Raw genomic sequence first — 25,027 nt, 5'->3', positions numbered from 1 at the left:
AGGGAAAGTAAACAAACATAGCAGGACAAGAAACATGGCAGATAGAGAAATGAGGTTACAGCAACAACAACTGAAGAAGAGCAAAAATGAACCAGCTACATCGGACTCACCGATTAAACAAAAACCGGATATAAACAGCACCCTAGAAATGATACTAAAGAAACTGGCAGAGGTGCATGACCTGGCGAAAACCACAAAACTCACCACAGACACAATCCAACTACAGATTGCGGCAGTCAGAGCCGATCTAAACTCAGTGAACATTAGACTGGCAGCGGCGGAACAAATGATCAGCGATGCGGAAGACTTTACCCACAACGCGAGCAAAGAGGTGAAAGCAATATCAGCGGTAACAGGGGCCCTCCAAAAGCAAACAGCGTAGTTGGAAGACGGGAACCGCAGAGGGAACATACACATACTCAGGATCCCAGAAGGGGCAGAAGACACAGCGGGATCCTGCTCCACTTTCCTTGAAAACTTGATCCCCAAGCTCACCAAACTAAAGTTCACCCTCCAATTCGAGCTAGATAAAGCCTACAGAATTCCCGCTTTCAAACCATCAACGTCCCAAACCGCTTGGCCTATCATATGCAAGCCCCTGAGATCACAACCCACCGAAGACATTTTTAACTTTGCACGTAAAAACCACCCGATCAACTGGAAAGGCCACAAGATCATCATCACGCAGGTACTATTCAAAACCCACGGTCGACACCAGGAAAGGCTTTCTAGCCCTACGCCAAAGTCTCAGGAGTAAAAACATTAAATTCTCGTTTGTAGCTCCTGCAGAGTTCAAGATAATAGACAAGGGGAAAAATCAATTTTTCACCTACCCAAAAGACCTGATCAGCTACCTAGACGGTCCAGCAGCTCAAACCATGGACACCTCAAAGCACGGCTCAGCGAAAAGAGGACACTCGCCGGAACCGAACATCGGGAAGGGGGGGAAGGGAGGGGGCAGGCACCTGAAATGTACAGATGGGATAAAGAAGCGTCAATGCCTATACAACATATCTACCTCACAGATGCAAGGAACTACCTCAAAACAAATCTTCCCTCGTAAGAACACAACAACTACCTCACGCCTATGTGCGATACTAACCAACACCTAACTCGCCTAAACAGCAAAACAGAGTGGAAGATCACAGCAAATAAAAGGAACTCCGGAACAACAGCATATCCTTTTACTTTAGTTTCCTCGAACGGAACACCAAACATACAAATGTTAGAGCTACTGTACAAAGCTACAGTGGAGTTTGCAAATTGACTTACACAACATCATATCTCCGGGAGGCGGAATGGCGATCCTGCTGTCGCACCTCCTACAGACGAGTAAAGAGGGGGGAGAAGGAGGGGGGGGGAGCCACACTAGTATATCTCACAAATCTGTCCTCTTTATTTTCCAGTCTTTTCTTCTTTCCACACCTTGTATATCACTGCGCAGGTCGGTTGTCAAACCATGCTAACCATTCCATAAGGGAAGGGGCCCACATAATGAGCACAAGATACAGACGACAGCGTAGAACGTTGAGTGTTGGGCACATAGAGCTACCGCACTACACTACATCCGATGGCTAATAACAAAACTCTCACCCTGACCGCAGACCTCAATATAATACCCTAAACGTCAAGGGCCTAAACCACCCCATTAAACGCAGGAAGATAGTGGACTACCTAGCAAAGACCAAAAGCGATATAATACTGCTACAGGAAACCAAATTAGCTGAGGAAAATGCCAAACTGCTCAGAGCCAACGGATTAGCGCAGCTTGCGTGCTCAGCAGCAGACAAAAAGAAGCGGGGGTTATGACCCTAGTATCCAAGAGATCAAAGATCTCGATAGACTCCCACTACCACGACAAGGACGGCAGGCTACCAATAACAAACCTGTCCAGAGGGGAGGAGCGGTTCCACGTGGCGAACATATATGGCCCTAATACAGACAACCCTACATTCTGGGATGAGGTATCAGACACACTAGACTAGTGACAATACATGACTTTTCTGCCACATACTAGAACAAATCTCCACGAAACCAGAGCCAGCAGTAGCTATTGCACTGGACGCAGAGAAGGCCTTCGATAAGGTCTCCTGCTCTTTCCTAGAGCAATGGATGCAGACCTTTAACCTAGGGGAGGATTATATTCGGATGATCATGGCCCTTACCAAACCCCTTCAGCCCGCATTGCGGTAAATGGCTCACTCTCAGACCCCTTCAAACTTCAGCAAGGAACCAGACAAGGATGCCCACTCTCGCCGGCGCTCTTCCTTCTGGCCCTCGAGCCCTCTTCCAAGACATAAAACTAAACTACACCATGTAAATGTGTAAACGTAAATGTTTTTGAGCTTGTAAAGCGCACTGCTACCCGTCCACAGGTCTCCTGGCGCTGTATAACTCTGGGGAACCCGTCCTGGCTTTCCCTGTGGGATGGTCCCTTGCTGGGAGTCCCCAAGGTGGAGCCAGGCATCCCCGGAATTGGTGGGGCCGTTGTGGAGATTAGGCAAGCTAATGCCCAGAGTTGCCGAGTGGAACCCCTGATTAGAGTAAGCACCGAAGCGAGAATTATCGAGTCTGCTGACCAAGGTCCATGACCCTGCCGTGTCGGGAATTGAACCCTGGTCCCGGGCCGACTTCTGCTCTCGGGCCTGCTGCCTCTAACCAGTGAGCCACACTACTCCCCCATAAAAGGGGTTGATATCAAAGGGTTCGTAGTAAAACTTGCCGCCTAAGCGGATGACATCCTGATAATAACAGAGCAACCAAAACCCTCGAAAAGGCTCTAATGTCCACAATAGCAGAATACTCCAAACTATCAGGGTATAAACTAAATAATGAAAAATCAGAATGCAAGCCATTAAACATATACTGCACGAGAGACATGCTAGGGGAGTCGGGGTTGACATGGCAGAGAGGATACATCGAATACTTAGGAATATACTTTGGTACCGACCTGATAAACACCCTACGACACAATGAAAAATCACTCCTAGAAAAAATTAAAAACCTATTAGAGTCCTGGTCCCCGAAATTCATAACATGGTGGGGGCGAATCGAAACTTTAAAAATGATGATCACGCCACTGATAAACTACCTGATAAGCATGCTCCCAAACCTCCTCACAGACGATTTCCACTGGAAAATCGATAACATGTTCACCAAATTCCTATGGCGCGGAAAAAAGGCTAGGATTAGTATTAAGAAACTGAGGCTAAAGAAATCCTAGGGAGGGGTGAACCTAGCAGACTTCAAGGTTTTCCAACTAGCCTTCCTAGCTAAACAAGGAACGCAATGGGTTGCCCCGGCGCCCGAATACACACCGGTATGGTTACAGGTAGAGAAAGCCATTCTGAACAACATGAGCCCACTAGCCCTACTAACGGCAAACACATACTCATACACATCTAAACCGATCTTTAAAAACACTAAAATAGCATTACTAAAAGTCGGCAAGAAAATGGAGGTTAGCATCAAAGGGACCAAGTCAGAATTGCTGTGGGCAAATAGCAGGATCAAATATATCAGGAAAAGTATCAACTACGAAACATGGATAGAAAACGGTATTTCCTATCCACACCAACTCAAGAAGGGGACATCCCCCATTACATTCTCCGACCTGAAAGTAATCCACCAATTGGAAGACATAGACCTATAGAGATCCCTAAAGATAAAAGCAGCCCTGTCAAAGACAAGCCTAGCCAGCACCCAACCCTCGATCTTCCGCTATGTTGAAAACATCAACAAACTAGGTCATCAAGTCTCACAAATATACAAGCTACTACGCCCGAAAACCACCAAACTTAACGCCGAAACTACTGAATACTGGGATAAACAGATCCACCCTGCTAAACAACCATAAGTGGAAAACTCTGTGGGCCTCGGCCACGTGAAACAAGATCACCCCAGTCTTCACACACCTTAATTCTGACTACTCCATAAAAGTTTCTGGACCCCAGACCGATTACACACACTAGGCCTTAGGGGAGACTCCCTCTGCTGCAACTGCAAAATAGAGAAGGGAGACTTAGCGCACCTTATCTTCCACTGCCCAACACTCAAGGTGTTCTGGGGAAGGGTATTTGATTTCATAGACAATGTGTTTAAATGCAAACTAACAAGAGACTTCGCCTCCCTCACTAAGCTTCTGACAGCTGCGGTCAAACTGATACTAACCAACTGGAAAAACACTAGCAAAACAAGCTACAAAGGTTGAGGCCCGGCTCCATTGTTTTTGTATTCCTGGACACCTGGGAGGCAAGCTTTGGAAATTATATATATATATATATATATATATATATATATATGTGTATATATGCGCACTACACCCATTTTATCCACTTTGCTCCGCATGCCACTCGCATTTTAAGTCTTTGTTTTTGCTGCATGCTGGGGGTTGTAGTGCTATCCCTCCTTTGGGGTATTTATGAATGGGTTTTAAGAAAAGCAAATAAACACATCAGTGCTCGGCAGCCACTGGAGGCTTACAAATACCCCAAAGGAGGGATCGCACTACAACTCCCAGCATGCAGCAAAAACAAAGGCTTAAAATGTGAGTGGCATGCGGAGCAAAGTGGATAAAATGGGTGTAGTGCGCAACCGCACACTGATTACTTTCCCTAAGAAGAAGAGGCATGCTGCCTCGAAACGCGTCAGGGACCCGATAATTTTCAAATAAAGCGTGTGGCAGTGAAAAATAAAGGCTTTGCAAGCTAAGTTCCCGTGGAGTGGCGTCCTCAAGCACATGGTGTTTTTGAGTTGAATATATATATATATATATATATATATATATATATATATATATATATATATATATATATATATATTATGTAAAGTATGTAAAGTTCCAAACAGGTCCGTAGGCGCAGCAGTAGACCCACACAAACGAACAGGAACCAGCAAGACCCAAACGTGGTGCAATATTATTTTATTTGATTTTTAAACCCAGCACCAGTCCGCCATGACGCGTTTCGGCTAGAGATAGCCTTGATCACATGACAACGTCACGAGGGCTGACCACCCATTTAAAGTGCAAAGTGCCATCACATGTCATAGAGGTAGAAGAAATACTAACTCTCATTTTTTCTCTACAACACATAGTTAGTTACAGCCTGAATGCTGTAAATTGCACATTGTAAAATAAACCAATAAATTCTGTACATTGTCTGTAAAATACATACTACAACCCGAAATTAATGAACCACATTATACGTCAATCACTATATGCACACAGGAAACGGCAATAGTTTATCAAAATTCACTAAAAACTTTAAAATAGCATACAAAAGTTAAAAGCTATAAATATTATCATTTAAACACTGCCAAACACAGGAGCATTTCATCTAAATATACTATCCCCATCTGTAGATTGGGGTGTTGATGATGCAATTGATATGTGGTTTTAAAGGATTTACCCCACTAAGATATACATCAATATTTGGGGTAAACAGTACAATTGATTTCTGTGCAAAAATGCGTAACTAGTGCAAAACATATCAAGATGGCATAAAGTGCTACCGTGTAAAGTGCAAACATTTGTTGAATCAATAAAGTGTAATTTAAAATGTTACAATAAAGATCAGAAAGCGCCCAGGGTACAAGATAAAGTTTCATTTGACTGGCCATAACAGACACAGTTACCATATGGTATTTGAAGTACAGGGTGCAACTCTAAAAGATCAGTAATTACTATAGATAGGTGTGGCAGTCCTCCCCAGTGTTCAGACCCTGTGGTGTCTTGGTGTCCAAAAGAATGATATAGCGTGTCTCTAATTTACGCAACAGGGACTCTGTCACCTACCCTCCTCTGGGGAGGAACACAATCTATCACATAGTAAGAAAGCAGGGAGGCATCTTTCCCATGACATTTATCAAAATGCCTGGCAACTGGATATGAGGAGTCAACGTTACTGATCGCCCGCAAGTGCTGTAGAATGCGCTTGTGGACCTGTGGTCTCGTACTACATATCTTAGCCCACAAGGGCACTCCAAAACATAAACTGCAAATTCAGTTTTGCAGTTCAGCTTTTGCTTGATCTTGATTGGGAATGGCGAAAGTGGCGTGTTTACTTCAGTTTTACTGACGCCATTCTTGCAAGCTTTACATGTAAAGCATTTTAAAAAAACCTTACTCTCATTCAACCAAGTTCCCGTTACCACCTCACGGCTGCTAGATACTAAGCTGTCTTTCATGGACCTAGCTTTACGATAAGTTATGCTAGGGCATTTAGGGATAACAAGACCAAGAACAGGATCTTCGGACAATAATGACCAATTGTCCTTGATTATCTTGTGGATACTGTTGTGTTGGTTGCTATAGCCAATGATCAACCTAGTCTCCTCTCGTAGCCCTTTAACCGGTGGTTTCACCTGTTTCACTCCTGAGCCCAGGAGTGTTGTTCTATCCATTCTATTTGCTTTCAGAATTGCACCATCTATAACTTCAGATTTGTAACCCCTTTGAAGGAATCGGGCTTTGCATTGGAATTGTGCCAGCCGGCATTCTTCCTCACTGCTGCAAATTCTCCTGACACGAAGCATCTCTCCATAGGGGATGCTTCGTATTAGGTGTGCCGGATGGTGGCTTCCGGCATGCAGCAGTGTGTTGCCCGCTGTGGGCTTACGGTACAACTTAGTGTGGAGATTGCCTGCCTGGACATATATCTCCACATCAAGGAACACAATGGATTCGGCAGTGATGTTACTGGTGAATTTGATGTTGAGATTGTTGTCATTCAGTTAGTCAATAAAATCTCTCGCTTCCATTACAGTGCCATCCCATATAAAAAACAAATCATCAATGTACCTTGACCAGAATTTTACTTTGGTATTCATGGTGGCAAAGTGTTCTAGCATGAGGACCTGCTCCTCCCAGTATCCCATGTGTAAACAGGCATAACTGGGAGAAAAGCAGGCCCCCATTGCCACTCCCCTGGTCTGAAGGAATAATTGTTTGGCAAACAAAAAGACATTGTTCTCTAAGCAGATTGAGATCATGTCTAACAACATTTTCGAGTGTTCCTGGAAACAGTTGAGTCTTTTCCCAAGGAAATGTTGCACTGCTTTTAAGCCATCTTGATGGAATATACTGGTATATAATGAGGTGACATCCATAGATACCAGAATATAGTTGGAATTCCATCTGAAGTCCACAAGTTTTCTAAGTAAGTCACCGGTGTCCAGGATAAAAGATGGCAATCCTTTCACAAAGTCTTGCAGAAAGAAATCAATATATTTACTCATATTCTCCAACAAGCTGTTACAAGCAGAGATTATCGGCCTGCCTGGTGGCTGTTGATAGCTCTTATGTACTTTAGGGATGAAGTAGATAACCGGAGTAACTGGGTAATCCTTTTTCAAAAATTTGAATTCATCCATAGTGAGCAGGCCTTTACTCCTCAAGGCTGAAAGCTTGGAGTATATTTCATTCCTGGCCAAGAGAGCATCTTGTGAGGTGATGCGCTTATAACAATCCCTATCATTAAGCATTTTTAGGGCTTCTTCTAAGTACATCTTGCGTGGCCATAAGACCACGTTGCCACCTTTGTCCGATTGTCTTATCACCAAATGTTTGTTTGCACTGAGTTTTTTGATTAGTTGATGATATTCACTGTCCTTGTAGTTGTAGCGTTTAATTGTATGGGCATTTTTGATCTGTAGTTCCTTCAATTGCGTGGTTACTTTGTCATGAAATAAATCCACATTGTCCTTAACCATGAGTGGGCAAAATTTTGATTTTGGTTTGAAGGGTGTCAGGCATGAGGCAGTGACAGGTTCACCTCCGAGCACTGCTGAATTGTCAGATTGTGATGGGAATTCCACCTCCTGGAGCTCGAAGAGTTCTTGAGTTAAGGCTGCTCCTAAATTTGCCGCTTCATTGGTCGCATCTGATGTATTGGGGAAAGAAGCATCAAGTTGAACGCTGCTAGATGCATGCGAGTTCAAAGTTGTACGTGAGTCATGATATTTTCTCAGTTTCAATTTTCGCACGAATTTAAACACATCAATCTTCGTGGTTGTGTAATCAAAGTCACCACGTGGACTGTACGTTAATCCTAACGCCAGAATGCTTGTCTCTTTTGGAGTCAGATCAATGTCAGTTAGATTGATGACAGCATGGGCATTCTCATTGGCATAGGTGATGGCATTTACTCCTGTGGTGGTACTAGGTGTGCCTTGTTTCGCTGCCATCTGGTGCGTTGTCTCCTTTGCGTTCCCCTTGCGTTTGCGGCGTTTGTTGTTTTTCCGCCTCTCTGCACGTTTCCTGTTGGCTTGCTGCCTACGGTTAACTGAGTTGCTGAGCGCAGGGTTAGTTTGCGATCCTGCTGGACCAACTCCAACTCCTGCCCTGGGGTAAATTTTTGAAACCCCGACCGTTGTTGTCGCCTTGCTTCAGTATCCGACTCACTTTTGGGTTGTGAGCTATCGCCTGAGAATGAGGATAGTTCAACCTGTTGTGGAGGTGCTGTGGTGTCTGTTGAGTTAACGGTAGCAATAGTATTAGTGATCTTCCTTTGTTTAATACTATCGTATTTCTTTGCAAATGTAAAAATTTGGCCATTTTCGTAGTCCAGTCTGTCGCGTTGGAATTTATAAGCCTTTCTCTTTTTGATATATATATATATATATATATATATATATATATATATATATCTCCAGTGAAAGCCAGAGCTGAACACACTCAGATTGAGGAAGGCTGCTGAAACACACGTCTCTGTGCGAAACCATGGAGAGTTGTAGTTCCATTTAGCAAGGCCACATTACTGTGAATCCTGTTCAAAGTAAATGATGCTGACGTGACTGCGATGGTCACTTGCTAAGATACCTAGAAGATGGTTGAACACAGTGTAGAGTCACCCCAATTAAAATAACACACACATATATGACAAAAGATACCATGTAAGAACTGTAGAAAGGAGGCATAAAACAAATCAGATGACCTCTCCAAGTTAAGTATGCCGAATGTTCACAGAATAAGCACTCGATCTAAGCATTAATGAAAGTTAGTTATGACGCACTAGCACATTTTCCAAGTATTTTCATGCTAAACCTATGAACCATATAAGCCAGTGATCAGACACTTTTGTTAAACTGGTTTCTCATTAACAGCCCTAGCACACATCCCGGGGAGGTGGCAGAGCATGGTGTGACATGGCTAATTGTTTTCGTTTTGCTTGGCTGTCTGTTTTGATTCAAAGTTGACCATTTCAAGGTATGTATTTGTTGTTGCATGGATGAGTTGGACAGCCATGCATAGCCAAGAAATGCCTCTAGGTCGAGTATGTCTGAACTTGAACAGCCTGTTAGCGAGAAAGAAGACTGATTTAAACTTTGTCCAAAAGGATTTTCAATTGTGTAAATGGATAAGCTTCTCTTGGAATTATCGCTTCCCAAACAAGTTTGTCCTTATGTGCAGCAGGGCATGCCACAGGCGAACCATGGATCTTTAGTCTTTGCGCCTATACATCTCAACAAGTTTGAGCTGGTCTGTTGAACACGAGAAGTCAATGAGTGACATTGCATGCATTAAAATGTGTATTATACTATAGCCTTATAGCCCGCCGTAGAGGGCTATACCGGCTATTAAAGGCCCTCTCCAGCGTTCAAGGCCCCGAGCCGAAGGCGAGGGACTTTAACAAGGGAGAGGGACTTTAATAGCGGTATAGCCCATCTACAGAGGGCTATAAGGCTATTAGAACATTCTGTCACTAGAGGACAGAATGTTCTAACAAAAAAAACAAAGCCTTTTGGGAGCGTGAGGGGATTGGAATCCCCTCAGGTTCCCTGAAGCCTTTGTTCACAGCCAGAGCTGTGAACAAAGAAGCATTGGAATGTTGGTGCTCCAGGCTTATACCAGCCATTATAAGCCCAGAGCACTCCATTGTTTTCAATGGAGCTCCCAACATTCCAATGTTCTAATACTTTTTAGGTGTATTCCAGAAACATAGTGTTAGAGGCAAAGTTCCTACTAATTCACGTTTTCTGCTCCTGTAAATCACTGACACTAACCTTCCTTGATAGAAAATTGGTGTACTTCTTACAAAAGATAAGGGCGAGGTATCATGGTTCAAGATGGTGGCTATGAAGGGCTAGAACTACGGATCCCAGTTCCTTCAAACTATTCAGGCTTTTCAAACATCAGTAAAGTTGTTCTGTTTAAGAGACCATCTGTAATGTTACAAAATGATATCTCGCTATAAGATCCTGGCAGTAGAAGTGTAAAATGTAGTGTAGTTTCAACTTCAGTCCTCCCACCTGCTAAGGGAAATGCCCCTTTTTGTGACATATCCCTGTTCTTAGGCTTTTACAATGTGCACATTTTGTTGCCCAGAAAAGACAATTGAGTAGACACATTGTTTACCTTTGCTTTAGTCTTTCAGGATTAGTGCATGAGCACAGCATTGTTTTAAGTTAATGCAAGGTATTTTATATGTCTAACACTACAGAGAGCCTGTCAGATCTCTTCCGTCCCTCTCGGCCTGCTACAAGCCATTTAACATTTTTTTTTAACTAATTTAAAAAAAAAGTTTTGTATAGCGCGAACAAGACCCCAAAGGGTATCGGAGCGCTTCACATTATTGGGAAGGGGAAACAAAGTAGGGGAACGTTGAGGTAAGGGAGGCTAACATGTTATGCTAGTACGATTGTACATAAATGTGAGCAAAAAAAAAAAAACATTAAATGCAAAACTGTATGGCACAATGTAACATAATAGGTAAGGCAATGAATCAGACATTAATAATAGATAATAAAAAATTAAATAAAAAACGGACACTTCGAAAACAGACGAGCCGTGGACAAATTAAGGCAGGAACTTGTTTTTACTTCCTTTTTGATCGCCCCCGTGTAGGGGATTCTGCAAATTTCCAGTCGGAGAGAGTTCCAGATCTTGGGTGCTACGCCCGAGAACGCTCTGAGCCTCGTTTTCTTCTGGGCCATGCAGTTCAGTAACTATTTTTTTTTTCTTTCAAAAACCTTTATTTAGCAAGAAAGAAAATACAATTACAGGCCTACAACCCTCTGGGCCGGCCAGTGACATATCAGAAAAGCAGTATAGCATTACACAGCTCATCAGCCGACAACCAAGGGTTCGGCAGCAATGGTGCACGATATTGGTAAAATCTATAATGATAAGATATGGAAAGGTTTCATTTTTTTAAAACAAGCAAACAAAAATATCTAAGAAAAAGAGGAAAACGAGGCTGCATCCTAAATTGTTGTGTCTGTTCCATACGATACGGGGAGAGGCAATCAAAGACAATATGGAAAAGCAAGAGTACCTCCAGGAGATAAAGGAGGGGGTGGGGAAAGGGGGACCCAGAGCCAGAACATATCAATAATGTGACACAGGAGGGAGCCGAAACGTATAGTCAAGGGGAACAAGGAGTGTCAGGGGGATCAATGAAGGGGGGATCACATATCTCCCCACGGTATGAGTTCCATTGGTCCCATATCCTACCCCATTTTTTGGGCCTGCCACGGGAGACATAAACAATCTTCTCTCTGAACATGCACCAGTCCATATTTTCTTCCCATTTGGAAACTGATGGTGCCCTCTGAGCTCCCCACAACTGTGCAATGTCCCTTTTCGCAACCATGTTTCCCAGCGTAACCCAACGAGTCTGAGCAACAGTGCAATCGTTCGGTTCCCATACGTTCAATAGACAGCGCCTGGCTTCAGGTAGCAACTCAACATTCGTCACCTCACTCATCACCGCATGCACTCTAGTCCAGAAAGACACAACTTCCGGACATTCCCATACGATGTGGAGGAAGGTAGCAATCATACCACAGCCACGTCGACACAGTCCATCCTCAGAAAAACCCATATGCATCAGTCGCGGACCCGTGACATAGACTCGGTGCAGAATCTTCAGCTGAACGAGTAGCAGACGCGCCGGGATCGCGACCTCTTTGGGAGAGGATATCGCAGCCTGCCAATCCTCATCATCCAGTTCCAGCCCATCGTTAGTCCAGGTACCACGAAGCTGAACAAGCAAGTCTGATCGAGTATTGATACGTTTTTTATAAATAAGGGAGATAGTGCTGTCTGGAATATGTCCGTCCAGCACCCTGTCTTCCAGGGGGGAGCTCTCCGGAATATCAGAACCGGCCGGAAAAACCGACCCAATGGCATGACGAACCTGGAGGTATCGAAAATATTCCGAGTCATTCAAACTGTATTCCTGTTTCAATTCAGAAAAGGTCTTAACTCTATTATTAACCCAGAGGTCACCTACCTTGCTGATTCCGATGAAGTCCCACCTATCGAAACCCTTTGACGTCCACAATTCACCAAGCCTCTCCGCGGCAAACAGAGGGGTCGCCCTGGTCAGCTTATCTACCCATCCAGTAGCCGTGGTCGCGCTGCCCCACACCCGCACAGCCACTTCAGTGGGTCCCGTCAAATTCTTTCTAGCGCCCCGAGAGTAGAGAGCCCTGTAGTAACCTCCCCCGGGTAACAGCCACCGGTCCATCTCGAATGCAGGATTCGGGACTGGACCGTACATGGCATGGTTCACAGCGCTCAGTTGAGATGCCCAGTAGTATCTTCTTATATCAGGTAACGCTATGCCACCATCGTACCAGGGCAACGTAAGCTTAGCCAACGCAATACGGGGTCGGCCAGCCCAAACTAGCTTTCTCTGGAGGCACTCGATTTCACGGAAGTAGCTAGCCGACACTAGATCAAGTGTGTTTTGTACGGCATACAAAAAACGGGGGAGAGACATCATTTTGAACAGGGCCGCCCGTCCCAGGGGGGACAAGGGTAGACCACACCATGCAGCGACGTCCGCCCGAAGCTGGGCGAGTGGAGGCAACAAGTTACGCTCATAGTGTAACACAGGGTCAAGTGAAATATAGATCCCTAAATACTTAAAGCCATCACTAGAAACCGGGATCGGGCATACTCGGGGCAGAGAAAGAGGATCACCGGTCAGCGGGAAGATACACGACTTGGACCAATTGATAACCAACCCGGAATTACGTCCAAAGGAACTCAAAACATCAAAGAGGACTCCTAGTGACTTACGGAGGGACGTCGGGTACAATAAAATATCATCGGCATACAATGATATACGATCTTCGAAGTCAGGGGACCACCGAATACCCTTTAGTGAAGGCTCCCAACGGAGCCAGGCGGCAAGGGGCTCGAGCGCAAGTGCAAATAATAGCGGTGACAAAGGACATCCCTACCTCGTGCCTCGCCCGAAGTTCAGTAACTATTGATGCCATGTATTAGTAAACAAATGGACAACATGCTGCAATACTTTTACCACTTAACGAAATGTAGGTTGGTAACATCTCCTTTCTTGCTGCCAGATTTCCTTTGAAGTATGACACACCGGACTGTCTCCTTAAAATATATTGTTTTTTTTCCCCTCGAGTATTGTTTTTATGAAAAGAATCCCTGAAAATACAAATTATACCTCTGTGTCACCTTTGTCACACCATAATAATGTCAGTAACTCCATTCCAGCTGCAGTGTGTTGAACTAAGCTTTCTGAAAATGTCTACCTGAAGCTATTGTTTGACTATTTTATTTTGAGTGATAGGTTATCCTGAGGAAGAACAGTTGTCCTCCAATAATCTGAAAACATTTTACTCGCTCTACACCCTTTTCTGACCATACTTGTGGCTCCAAGTCTACCTCAGACACCGACAAAATCAACTGTATAAAAGTGATAAGCGTATAGTGGCACTAATGATTGTCAAATATGATGTCTGAAGTCATTTGCTGTTGCAGTCCTCATATGTTAACAACAACCCTAAAAACTGTAAAAGGTTTCTTCAATGTTTAGAGTTAAAAAGTTTTATTTTACAAGAGGTGGTTACTTACTTTAGTAATTTTACTTCATGCCAATACATTTGCTGACAGTGGGAGAAGCAAACCCTCAATCTAGTAAGGCACCTACGTTTTTTATACAGACCCATAGCAACCGTATGTAAGCTATATATAAATAAAATATAAACCATTTATCATGGTGGCAACACATATTGTCTCATACTTCTTTTCCTCAACTTAGATCCACATTGGTATGTGATAGACAATCATGTTTGAAGTTTTTAAATTCGTTTCCAAAAGTTGCCTTCCATTAATTTAATAAATGTTGCGTTTTTATTCAGCCTCCCATGTCTATTATTTGTCCAGTTAAAAAAAAATTCAAAACATTCCACATCGTTAACTTGACCTCAAAGACGTTTGCCATTTACCAGTCACATGTAACTTTTTTAGGTGAAGGCTATCAGAATATTCAGACTAGCCTAGGAAGTGAATCCGTAGCAAGAGGGCCAACTATTGATCCATCATTAGTCAAGCCAGACTAAGCCCTTGGGGTCAGAAGGATCAGCAAAGTCAGATGTTCCACACGAAAGTGCTCAAAACCTATCCCTGGTGAGTAGCTCAGCAATCTTTTTCACTTGCAGTAAGGAAGATGAAAAGTGTGAGCCTCTCTTTTGATGTTGTTCAAGAAACTGAACAGGATGGCTCCACTGAGGAAGTTTAGCAATCGTCCCACCTTATTTCCAGCAACTTGAGGAGGGTAATTTACCTTAGGGTAGTTCTATGAGCTGTTTTAACTGATACATCTGAACCAACACTATGGAGGAGCGAGAAGCCTGTACTTTGGTTAGAGCCCTCAGCCTCCCGAACTGTCTTAAGTAAGTCCCTAGAGAGGGTTGACCCATCTGTTGTAATCCACCTTTGTTCCGAGAGATAGTTGCGTGGCCCAACGTTTTTGGGGTGTAAAATCTACACCCAGGTAAATTGGTATGATCGCTCCATTCTTAGGATATATTGGTGTGTCCTCACACTCTGGACAAATGTGCTCCACATTGAATTTCCATGTGTTTTTAGGAATGGGGTCTCCCAAATTCAAAGACATTTTTTGGAAGTGCCTATCTTCAAAGTTTATTGGGATGGAGTGGGTCCATTCTGCCTCTTCTAAAATGTAATTGATAACCTCCAGGGTACTGTCTTCAGGAAGGCTCGTATAAAGACTCATGTCCAAGCTCATTCTCTATAAAGTCAAGGTCATTGATATGGACAAGAAAGTATTTTGTGTCTCTGATGTATGTTTCAGTTCTTTTGTACAATTGGTTTCAGGAAATGATCACAAAATTGTGACAGTGGCTGTAGGAGAGATCCTATTCCTGAGACTATTGGCCTACCAGGTGAAAGGGTCATGGGTTTTATGAATATTAGGGACAGTGTAGAATTAGGGGATTCTAGGGTTGTTTTACCTTAAAAAAAAAATCTATCTTGATTACATATCTATCCTTCGCATTCAGCCTCTTCAATCAAGTTCTTGATTTCTATTTTTAATGTAGGGGTCGGGTCATTGTCTAAGATCGTGTAATTCTGTTCATCTGCAAATAATAGTCATTCCATTCTATATGCCGTGGTAGTCTGCAGTACAATCTACCCACCTTTGCCAGACGATTTGATAGTGATTTCTCTATCTTTTTTTAAGCTCTTTCTGCTTGCTTACATTTTGAAATTTACAAATTGTGTTGGTGTCAAGCTTTTCGATTACACACATAACATTGACTATTATGACAGCTTGCCTGTCATATGTAAGCCATTCATGATATTAGACAAAGTTGTGGAGTGCATCAAGGTGATGGTTACCAAAATGCTGGATGTAGGATTATTTGAGCCATCACTGAGCCCCTTGGCAAGCCCAGTGCTGCTTCTATCAAAGCAGTTGTTGATGAGCCTCTGCTATTGAGTAGGTTGCAGAACACTCAACATGGTATCTGAAACTGACTATTACAAGCCACCATCATACCCTACTCCTGGTACATCTTCAGCCCCCTCAGTCCTTTCACGATAAAGACTAGCCCCGTCAGAAAACCCAACCCAGATTCTGTCCTCTCAGTACCTCCAGTGCATGCTGCTGTCATTGTTGCCCAAGACTTCCAGAACGCAAACCAAATCAAGGCACACAAACACTCTAGGTGAGTGTCCTCGCATACAGGAGCTAAGCTAGGACCCCAGCGTGCCCCACCCTTATCCGAACTTAGGCAGCATTCTCCAATGCAGAAATTGCAGAAGTCTCCACCGCTTGCTAGATTTGCACAAGAATGTCTAAACTTGTAGAGTCCGGCGGCCATGTTAGGTGCAGAGATATTTAGACTGCATCCCGTAAACCTCCACTTTCCTTAGTTTTCCAGTTCTTACAGAGTCCCATACTGCCGCAATCCTAGTTTTAACACCTTCACTCAACAGTAGCCTCAGTTGTTGCAACTGCACCATGGACGCAAGGACTGTAGCATCTGGGAGCACCAGCAAGAGGTTAGTGCACTAATCCCTCTCTAAGCCATGCCCAACTTTCTGAAGTGCTTATTGCATTCTTTCAGACATAAGAACTGTGCCTTATTCCCCAGCATCAAAAAGAAATCCAGAAATCGGAGCCACTCTGGTGTAAAGTGCAACTCTGCTGTTAAACCGAGTAGCTGCAATACATTGCAAGAACACTGCTCAGCAACCAATGTTCTAAGCTTATACTTTGAGCATTCTTTGCTGTGATGTAACAGCTTGAACCCATATAGGTTCATTAGTAGTTCCATTCAGGTATATTGAGCTTCGTGGTAGATGTTATTATGCACTGTATGGGATGGACCAGAGCTCCTTTTCTATGCTTTCAGATTGATGACTGATGTTTCGGTTCATGTTATTAGTCCTCTCAGGTCTTCTTACATACGACCTGAGGCAACTCTGGAACCTGGTCCGTAGACCATAACCGAGAAGCCTCTTGAGAATGTCTCAACCCACTGACCTCCCACCATGCTTCCTACAGTGTTTACTTTCCAGGTGATGGATGATGTTGGGAAAAGGGCAGTAGAGGACTTGGTCATCAAGTGGGTAGTAGAAATGTGCAACTTCTCGTTTCCACGATTCAGGCCATGAACGATGCGGATACCACAATCACCCTCATCCATTTGTGTGTGTACTACTGGAACATTTTTCAAAACTTGTCAAGTCTTGCAGCTTCACTCCTGGAGTTGACCTCCAGGAGGTAGCCCTAGAAGGTGAGTTGGAATTCGGAATGCCAGCTGACCTTTCATCCAGCTGACAGCCTTTGTGTGAGGCATAAGGCTTGAAAGAGATTTAATCAGCCTTTTTTTGTTCAAAGAGCATCCTCAGATTGCGGCATTGGAGAAGTTTTCTCCCAACTTAGTTAGAAGGGCAAAGCGTTTTTTGCCCAATGATTATTACCCAGGTAAGAGGACTTGCAGTAGTTGATGCTTTGCAATCATGTGGCCATTAAAGCAGTTACAACCTTATCTTTCCGAGTGATCACAAGACCCTCTCCCAATGGGTCATGGTCATATAAAACATATAACTACAGGCTCCACAATGCAGTGGAAGACCAGAAAGAAAAGAAAGACTAACGCTTTCATTTAATTTCACACAGGCTTATTCGATCATTGTAAAGAGACCATAAAAGCACAAGAATACACATAAAAAAATCCAGATCAATAAATATTCATATATACATTAGTTAAAGCATTATTAAATTTAGCTGTGATCCAATAAAACCAGTTATGTAAACTATTAAAGCTAAAAATGACAGAAAGCTGTTAAGGACAGTTTGGTGAGTGTACCCTCATTACATATTTTAAAAATGTTACGGTAATGCGTTCTGGGTTATAGTTGCAAATATTACCCACCTTAGGGTACTTGCAGTATGGCGCCAATTCACAAATAGTTTCTATGACTACTCGGGATTTACTCTAGAATTATTAGGATTGCATCTTTTGGGCTGTAGGTGTATGGCCCAAGTGTTGGACGCTCAGCAAAGGGCAGACACCATGCATTGATTTGTTTTGGACTAAGACCATATGTGTTATACACATACGTTAATCATGCACAGTGCTTCAATGTAACTTTTATTTATTTATTTTATTTATTTTTATTTAATTTAATAGAGTTTTATATAGCGCTGACTAGACCCGGAGGTATCAAAGCGCTTTACATGAGAATCAACAATGTAACAGAAAAGGTTCAACAATTACACAATAAATCCCCAAAAAATAGGCAATACAATTAGGAGAGGAGAGAAAAGTAGTGGAGAGGGCAGGGGAGGTGAGAGAGGGAAGTTGTTAAAATAAAACCGAAAGGTGGATAAGACTGCAAGACACCAGTGGAAAAAAATGTCATTTATATTCTCTTAGTCAAGGCGAAGCCAGCTGTATTTATGCTGGATAGCTCAACATTTTCTATGTTTGTAAGAGATACATGAAAGCAGTGAAGGTGGCAGACTGACTAGCGCTCTGTTCCTAGATGTGCTCTCTCCTGCGGCATCATGTAGTGGGTTCAACTGAGCCGCCAATTGAGAGAGAACTAGGGAGGGATAGAAGAGCATATTTACATACAGGTATCTATCACCACTTATTAAAGCACCTGTCCTCTAAACTTTGTTCATTTAATTTCTGGTTGTTGCATCAATATGCATGAAATAGTTCAGTAACCACACGATTTCATTTTATGTATAAAAGTAGATCCGATGTAAACTTCCCTCACAGGGGTTCTGTGAACTTTGGGTAACGAGGTCAATGTCAGGCAATATGTCTGTCATGGTGCCAGTAGACATGTGAAGGCGAGGGCAGTCTTAGCTAGGAGATCAAGACAGGGAATTCCTGGGCCCAGACTTTTTGTTATTGCTGTTACGTAGGGCAAGCCTTCACCTCCACCAACCACAGTGGAGACTCGCCCCCTCCACTGCCCGCTGCTTGTACCCGAGGCAAACATCTACGTATTTCATTTCAGTGTCTTTTTTACGCAGACCAGGAATCGGGCATAAGACCATCGTGCAGTTATCGACTGGTACAAAAGGATGTTGAACGAAAAGACCAAAAACAGCTAGGAAAGTATGAAGAATGAAGAAAAAAATGCAGGCTCCATATATGTATACAGCAGGCATGTCTGGACTAGGTTGTGTAGAACCAAACAGGTGGGTAGCTGACCTGGTCTTTGCTAGGATGTTGGAGGGGGGGTAGTGTGAGTCGAGACAGGGTATAAGGGTCTTCCGGGCACTACTGAGATGATGAGATAAACACTGGAAGAGAATTATCCTCAAAAAGTTTTCCAAATAAATCAACGCTGTGTTTTAAACCTCATAACTCACTTTGGTCTTAGTGGGAAATAGTTTAACAAATGTTGGTGTGTTTTTACAGCACTAACTCAACATAAAGTCTTTACTTTCCAAGAAGCCTGTCCAACTCCTACCCATTTGCTGAAAATTCTGGTTCTGAATCTACTAAGGTCACTGGTATGGAGTCAACGACATATTAGAGACTTCTCAGCCAGTCTCAGGTTTTTAGCAACCTCACTTTGGACGCTGGGACATTTTAGGCCCCTTGTGCATATATTGGGAAGAGAAAACTGCAAATCGCAGAGAACTCTTGCCTCTAAAGCTAGGTTTGTCTGAAAGTATCACACCATCTATGGGGGCCACTTACCAGGACTTGAGGACAATTATGTCATTTATTCAGTCGAGATATCTACTTAAACGTGCAATCACCATCAAGACAAACCCCAAACTGCAGGTATATTCAGATATTTTAGCGAATATTTAAACTATTAATGGCCACATGGCCGAAGCAAAGAGCTGCAAATCACCGTGCAAATACAATCATGGTCAAAATAGAAGCATGCCTCCACATAACCACAAATGGACTCCGGTTTTACTTTGACTTGTTCTGAGCTATTGCTTTCCTGAGCCTGTCCCAGGATTTTTTTTAAATGAATTAAACATGTTAGTTTCTCTATAGGTCCCACGCTGAAATATTCCTTGAGTGGTGCATTCAAAACTGTTTCAATAAATAAATGTTTCTGATGTTGCTTCTGAACTTTACTATCCAGACACTTAATAGCAATCAGCATACGTGTTTTCTCTTACACTGCCCAGTGCTCACCTACGATGATTTGATCATATTACTCTTCTGACTGTGGGATTTAAACAGGTGCATCGGGTTAGTGAGGTAATGCATCTGCTGTCTAAACCGTGAAACTTGCTCCTTATAATCTTGAATATTGACGAGGCCTATTCTGTCTCTCATTATATATTCCTAACAAAGGTTCAAGAAGCAGTTTGCTTAAATATACAATGTCTACACATAAAGCAAGCAAAAAACAATTAAGCAGCAATATAACAAGGGAAAAAAATAAAGAGAGAAAGAAAACCCATATGCAAAGTAACAATTTCTGGAAAAATACAGCACAAATTTATTTCATATTATAAAACGGTTAAGATAATAACACTCAAGACAAAAGTGCTGGTATACACACAATACATATCACAAACTAGACAAGTGGCAAACGAAAAAATACACGTTACAATAAAGGAACAACATGTACAAAATTAATGTGTCATCTGTTAATTTTTGGCCACATAAGCGTCGACGGCGTTTCGACCACTGTAGAATTACACGGTCATCATCAGGACTAAAGTTTCCATTGAGCGTCACAAACCGTTCTGTTTTAAAAGCGAGAAATATATCCAACCTTCTTTGGTTGAGTTGGTCGTGGAAAAATTTCCCGGATTATTAAAAGGGCGAGTGTAACTTGAACCCGTCCCGAAGGATATCTAATTTCCAATTAGCTCCATATATCCAAATAAATAGGAAGTTTAGAGCTGGGTGAACAGATCACCAAGATGCTTCCACACTGCGAGACGGTCCTTGTAGCAGCAGCGAAATTTCTCAGCCTTTCATAATCAATACAATTGGTGCTTTTGAGCCATTTGCAAGACTTCCTGTGTGCAATTCTGTGGATGCAACCATAGTTCTGTTACTACAAGTTTATTTTTTATTACACATTATTTCACTCTGTGAAACTTCTACGGCACGGTTCAAAGTGTTCTGAACTTGCAAAATGCCTGCAGCTGCAATAGTAAAATTGTTAATTGAGGAAAATGGTGGCCATTCTTTTACCTGACAGGATTTAATGCAAGTGAGAAAGGCAAAGGCGTAGTCACATGCAAGTTAAAGTTGTATGACAAAGTCCACTCCGAAACTGTAACGTTAGTCAACTAATACAATCCTATACTGCAAGCAAATTGTGTACCTTAATATTTGGTTTGTGACGCATCAGGCAATTGATTAGTTAACCTCATCACTGCGGCGCGAATTCCGCCGCAGTGCTGGACATTCCAATCGTGGGCATGACGGCTCCCAGCCGTCATCAGCGCACGCCCACCGTGACTCATGACGGCCGGGAGCCGTCATGAGCATGGAAGAGGTTATTCTGCCTATCTGACTACTGTTAGGGTAAACACTTCATTGTGATGTGAGGCTTATTAGCTCTGGTAAGAACAGCTTGATGTTTCATTTTCCAGACTCTGTTTATTGTTGCATCTAACACTTTGTGTTCCAGTGCTGCAGTGTGTGCATTATGTTGTCATTTGCAAATTTCCTTGACTTAAGTTCTTCCCAGGCGGTGTGTTCTTCATCCAGGAGAGTGTCTTGTTGCAACACGTGGCGGCACTCTGTGAGTGGATCTTCATCATCAACGTCCTCATCTTTTATGGGACCTTTGCCTTTGAATTTGGGGCCATCACCACAGAGACATTCCTGGTGCTCCTCAAGGCGAGTCGAGCTCCCAAGTCTTACAAGTCGGACAGCAGCACGGCCACGACGCCGCACACGCACAGTACTTCAGAGAACCTTGCCATGATCTGAGGCTAGGAGGGCTACCTCGAAAGTAAAGACATTTAGAGTTGTTTTGCCCTCCTGCCAACGGTTTCCAAAGACTGTTCTACAGCGTGTCAGGGATGGCGATTGGAAAGGGCTTTCATTCCAGACCAAAAATACAAATATTTCCAAATGTATTATTTTTTAATTTAGGATGATCTCAAATGAAAACAATAGTAGTCTTTGTCAAAGGAAGCCTCGCCTCTTTAGTCCGCAAATGAATTCTACGATAGAGGATTATTGAAGCAACATTGACATATTATATATGTATATCTATATATATATAGATAGATATATATTTCGAACATATATATTTCCATTGGCAGAAGATACCAAAATGCCTTGCTTCGTCTCAAGTCTAGTGCTTTAATTTTTAGGGGAAATTGTATTACGGAAAGATTACAGACTTTATTGTGCTACAGATCATCAGAATCCTACTAATTTGCCAATATAAAGCATTTCATATCTGAGGTGCTTGGACAGCTAAAGAATACTGCATTGGAATTCACAGGCACTCCCCAAATAGGGCTACATTGCCCAAAATGCAAGAAAACAGCAATGATGCCTTCAAAGCTATTGTTCTTGGAGCACAAAAATGAACAGGGGAATTGGACAAAAGTAAACAAAATAATAAGCTGTTTTGATCACATTGGGCAGGAGGGGTAGACTAATGTATACAAGACGACAATCTAAAAGCCTATTCACCTAGTTACCAAAGAAGTTTCACTTTTGCACGGACCAGACCTTGACACGCCCGGAAACGTTAACAATGGAAGATTATTGATCCTTACAAGAAAAAGGGATTGTGAAATGTAGAGGCCTTAACGAAGAGGAGACTGCACGGTATCATTCTAGATGTCTGACAGCATGTCATGAGTGATCAGGGTGTGTTTCAGGTAGCCACACCTACTCCCATGTGATTTTGACAAGGTTTTTCCACAAAACCTTCACCCATGTTGTGAAGGTCTGTTCCTACCAGAGCACTGTGAAACCAAAGTTGGTGACTTTGTTTTGTAAAAGTCGTAAGTTACAGGTTGTGAGCTGAAATATTGACCAGTACTCATCTGATCGGAACTTGCGCCTTTTTTTTCAAATACAGTGGCATATTATCAAGGACCTGTGTTAAAATTATCGCAGTTTTAAAACGGCAATAATGGGCTTGATAATACGCCCTTGTTAATTCTCATAGACGCCCATGTTAACACAAGAACATGGGCTTCTATGGGAATTAACAAGGGCGTATTATCGAGCCCATTATTGCCGTTTTATCCGCAGATTCCTGCCGATAAAACAGCGATAAGTTTAACACCGGTCCTTGATAATATACCCCACAGTTCTCCTTCTCCGATATGCGCCCCCCCCTTTTTTTTTTTCTGAGATCTTCTAAAAGAGAGACAAAAATGTAGCTTTCAAAGTGCTTTTATTTCCTCATTGGGAGTCTATATGTCTGAGACTGGTCTTCCTGTTAATCAGAGTGTCCGTGGAGGAGCCCCTTCCTTTATGTAAAAAGTAATATATGGACAGATGATTTTCGGAATAATTTACTACAGTCTTGTCTCTCAAGCAGGGTGGCTCCCGAAGGTTGGAAATGTTTCAAAGGCTAGTCATCCACACTAAAAACTAACAGGAGGACGGACCTTGGTCTTGGAGGCTGAGGACACCAGCTGGTTTTGGAAAATTGTCACGAGATTCTTTCAAGGCATAAGTGATAAAACATTTTCATACTAGTATTTGTGCCAATAAAGGTCGGTATTTTTTTTTTTCTGAGTGGGGAAGTTGCATTTAATTCCACTGAGCTTTACCAACTGTAAGTCCAGCACCCAGTTGATTTATAAGCGAGCATTTCAAATGTGTTCAACATGGTTTGATATGTAATTTCATTAAAAATGAAAGACTGACTGAAAATGGGTCACAGAACGTGACGCAGTCGCTATCACCGTTCACGAAATCAAATTACCTACATGAAAATACTTCCAGAATGTAATCACATGTTCCAATAAATTGCTGCTGAATATGATTATCAGATACATTGACCTTTATTTTTCAAATGATGTGTCTCTTCGTAAGAATCCATTTAGCTCCAAAGTAAGTAAAATTTAAGAAAACAAAATAAGTATGTAAATTTTAGCGTTCTTGTAGACCATGTCATCTGATATATTGACCTCTTGGTAAGAGAGCTTGGGTACTTAAAACTCCAGTTATTCATTTCAAATAACTTTATTTTGCCATATGTAGTAATTTCATGGTATCATATTGGCTATTATCATGGTCATGTTGTTTCTCATCCTTGATCAATAATAAGAGTGATACTTTGCATTGGGTAACACTGTTTCAGTATAAAATGTACCCATGAAAAGCTCAGTAGATAAAAGTACCATAGAAGTACCAAACTGTTTTATATATCACTTGCAAAGAGCAATGTTTGACTGCCAATGGCTCTGTTGGAGGATCCCCACCACATTTGGACCTCCATGCCATCTATCTAATATTCTCAATGGGCTGTAATGACCAGTTTTCTTGGACAAAAGGACATTTAAAACCATCATGTTCAATATGTTGTACAATGAATCCACGATTATAGAGTTTTCCAAGTAAGTAATGTCTAATGTCCCATCTTTGAGAGCAAGATGAACCTATGGGGAAAACTAACCCTTACTTTGCACCCAACACAGGTGAGGAAATACAAGCAGTGTTCGTCCAAATCACTCCTATGTTAATGCCGACCCGATAGAACACCAGTGTGAATGTTTAGTGAATATGATATAAAACCACATTAAAATTGTACGATGAAGTATGAGAAGTATTGAGGATCATGAGGCGTTTAGAAAATACTTGAAAAACTTGTTGAATTACGGTCTAGATCCATGCATGCTTTGTTTCATTACATCTGCCCCAGTCCTAATCTGGTTACTTACTGCTTCATGATTTTTCTTTTCTCCATTACCTCTCTTTAGGTCTCGCCTAGACGAAAGCAAAGCGAAGCTTTGCTGTCTAGGGCGAGACAACTAATGCTGTTACTTTCAGGGGAATGAGGACTGCAAAGTGCCACGCGCTTTTGCAGGCCGAGATTTGACCTCGTGAGCGCGCACGCCCAGCCGGCGGCGTGCACATCCCCTGCCACAGACACACACATGCACACGCAGGCAGGAAGGGCCACACACACACAGACACGCGCGCACCCCCCCCCCCCAACGCACCCACGCAGGAGCGCATCTACACACACGCACACACATACAGAGACACCACCACCACCCCCCCCCCACCACCCCCGCCGCCGCCGCCGCATACATAGAAGCGCCCCCGGCCGCCGCATACATGAGGCCTCACGCCCCTC

The 25,027-nt window shown here is 42.7% G+C and overlaps 1 protein-coding gene across 1 annotated transcript in view; it reads left to right on the top strand.

Moving 5' to 3' along the window:
* Nucleotides 1–23,710, top strand: part of LOC144754814 (transmembrane protein 150A-like) — a 687,487-nt gene extending 663,777 nt beyond the window's left edge. The window contains exon 7 of the mRNA XM_078643045.1: nucleotides 21,437–23,710. Coding sequence (XP_078499171.1) covers nucleotides 21,437–21,681 — 245 coding nt within the window. The 3' untranslated portion in view covers nucleotides 21,682–23,710. The remainder of the gene's footprint in view (nucleotides 1–21,436) is intronic.
* Nucleotides 23,711–25,027: the final 1,317 nt, after the last annotated feature.

This window comes from Lissotriton helveticus, chromosome 5_1, assembly GCF_964261635.1.
Source record: "Lissotriton helveticus chromosome 5_1, aLisHel1.1, whole genome shotgun sequence".
NCBI lineage: Eukaryota > Metazoa > Chordata > Amphibia > Caudata > Salamandridae > Lissotriton > Lissotriton helveticus.
Note: the sequence above shows the minus strand (reverse complement) of the source record. Positions and strands in the feature narration are given on the sequence as shown.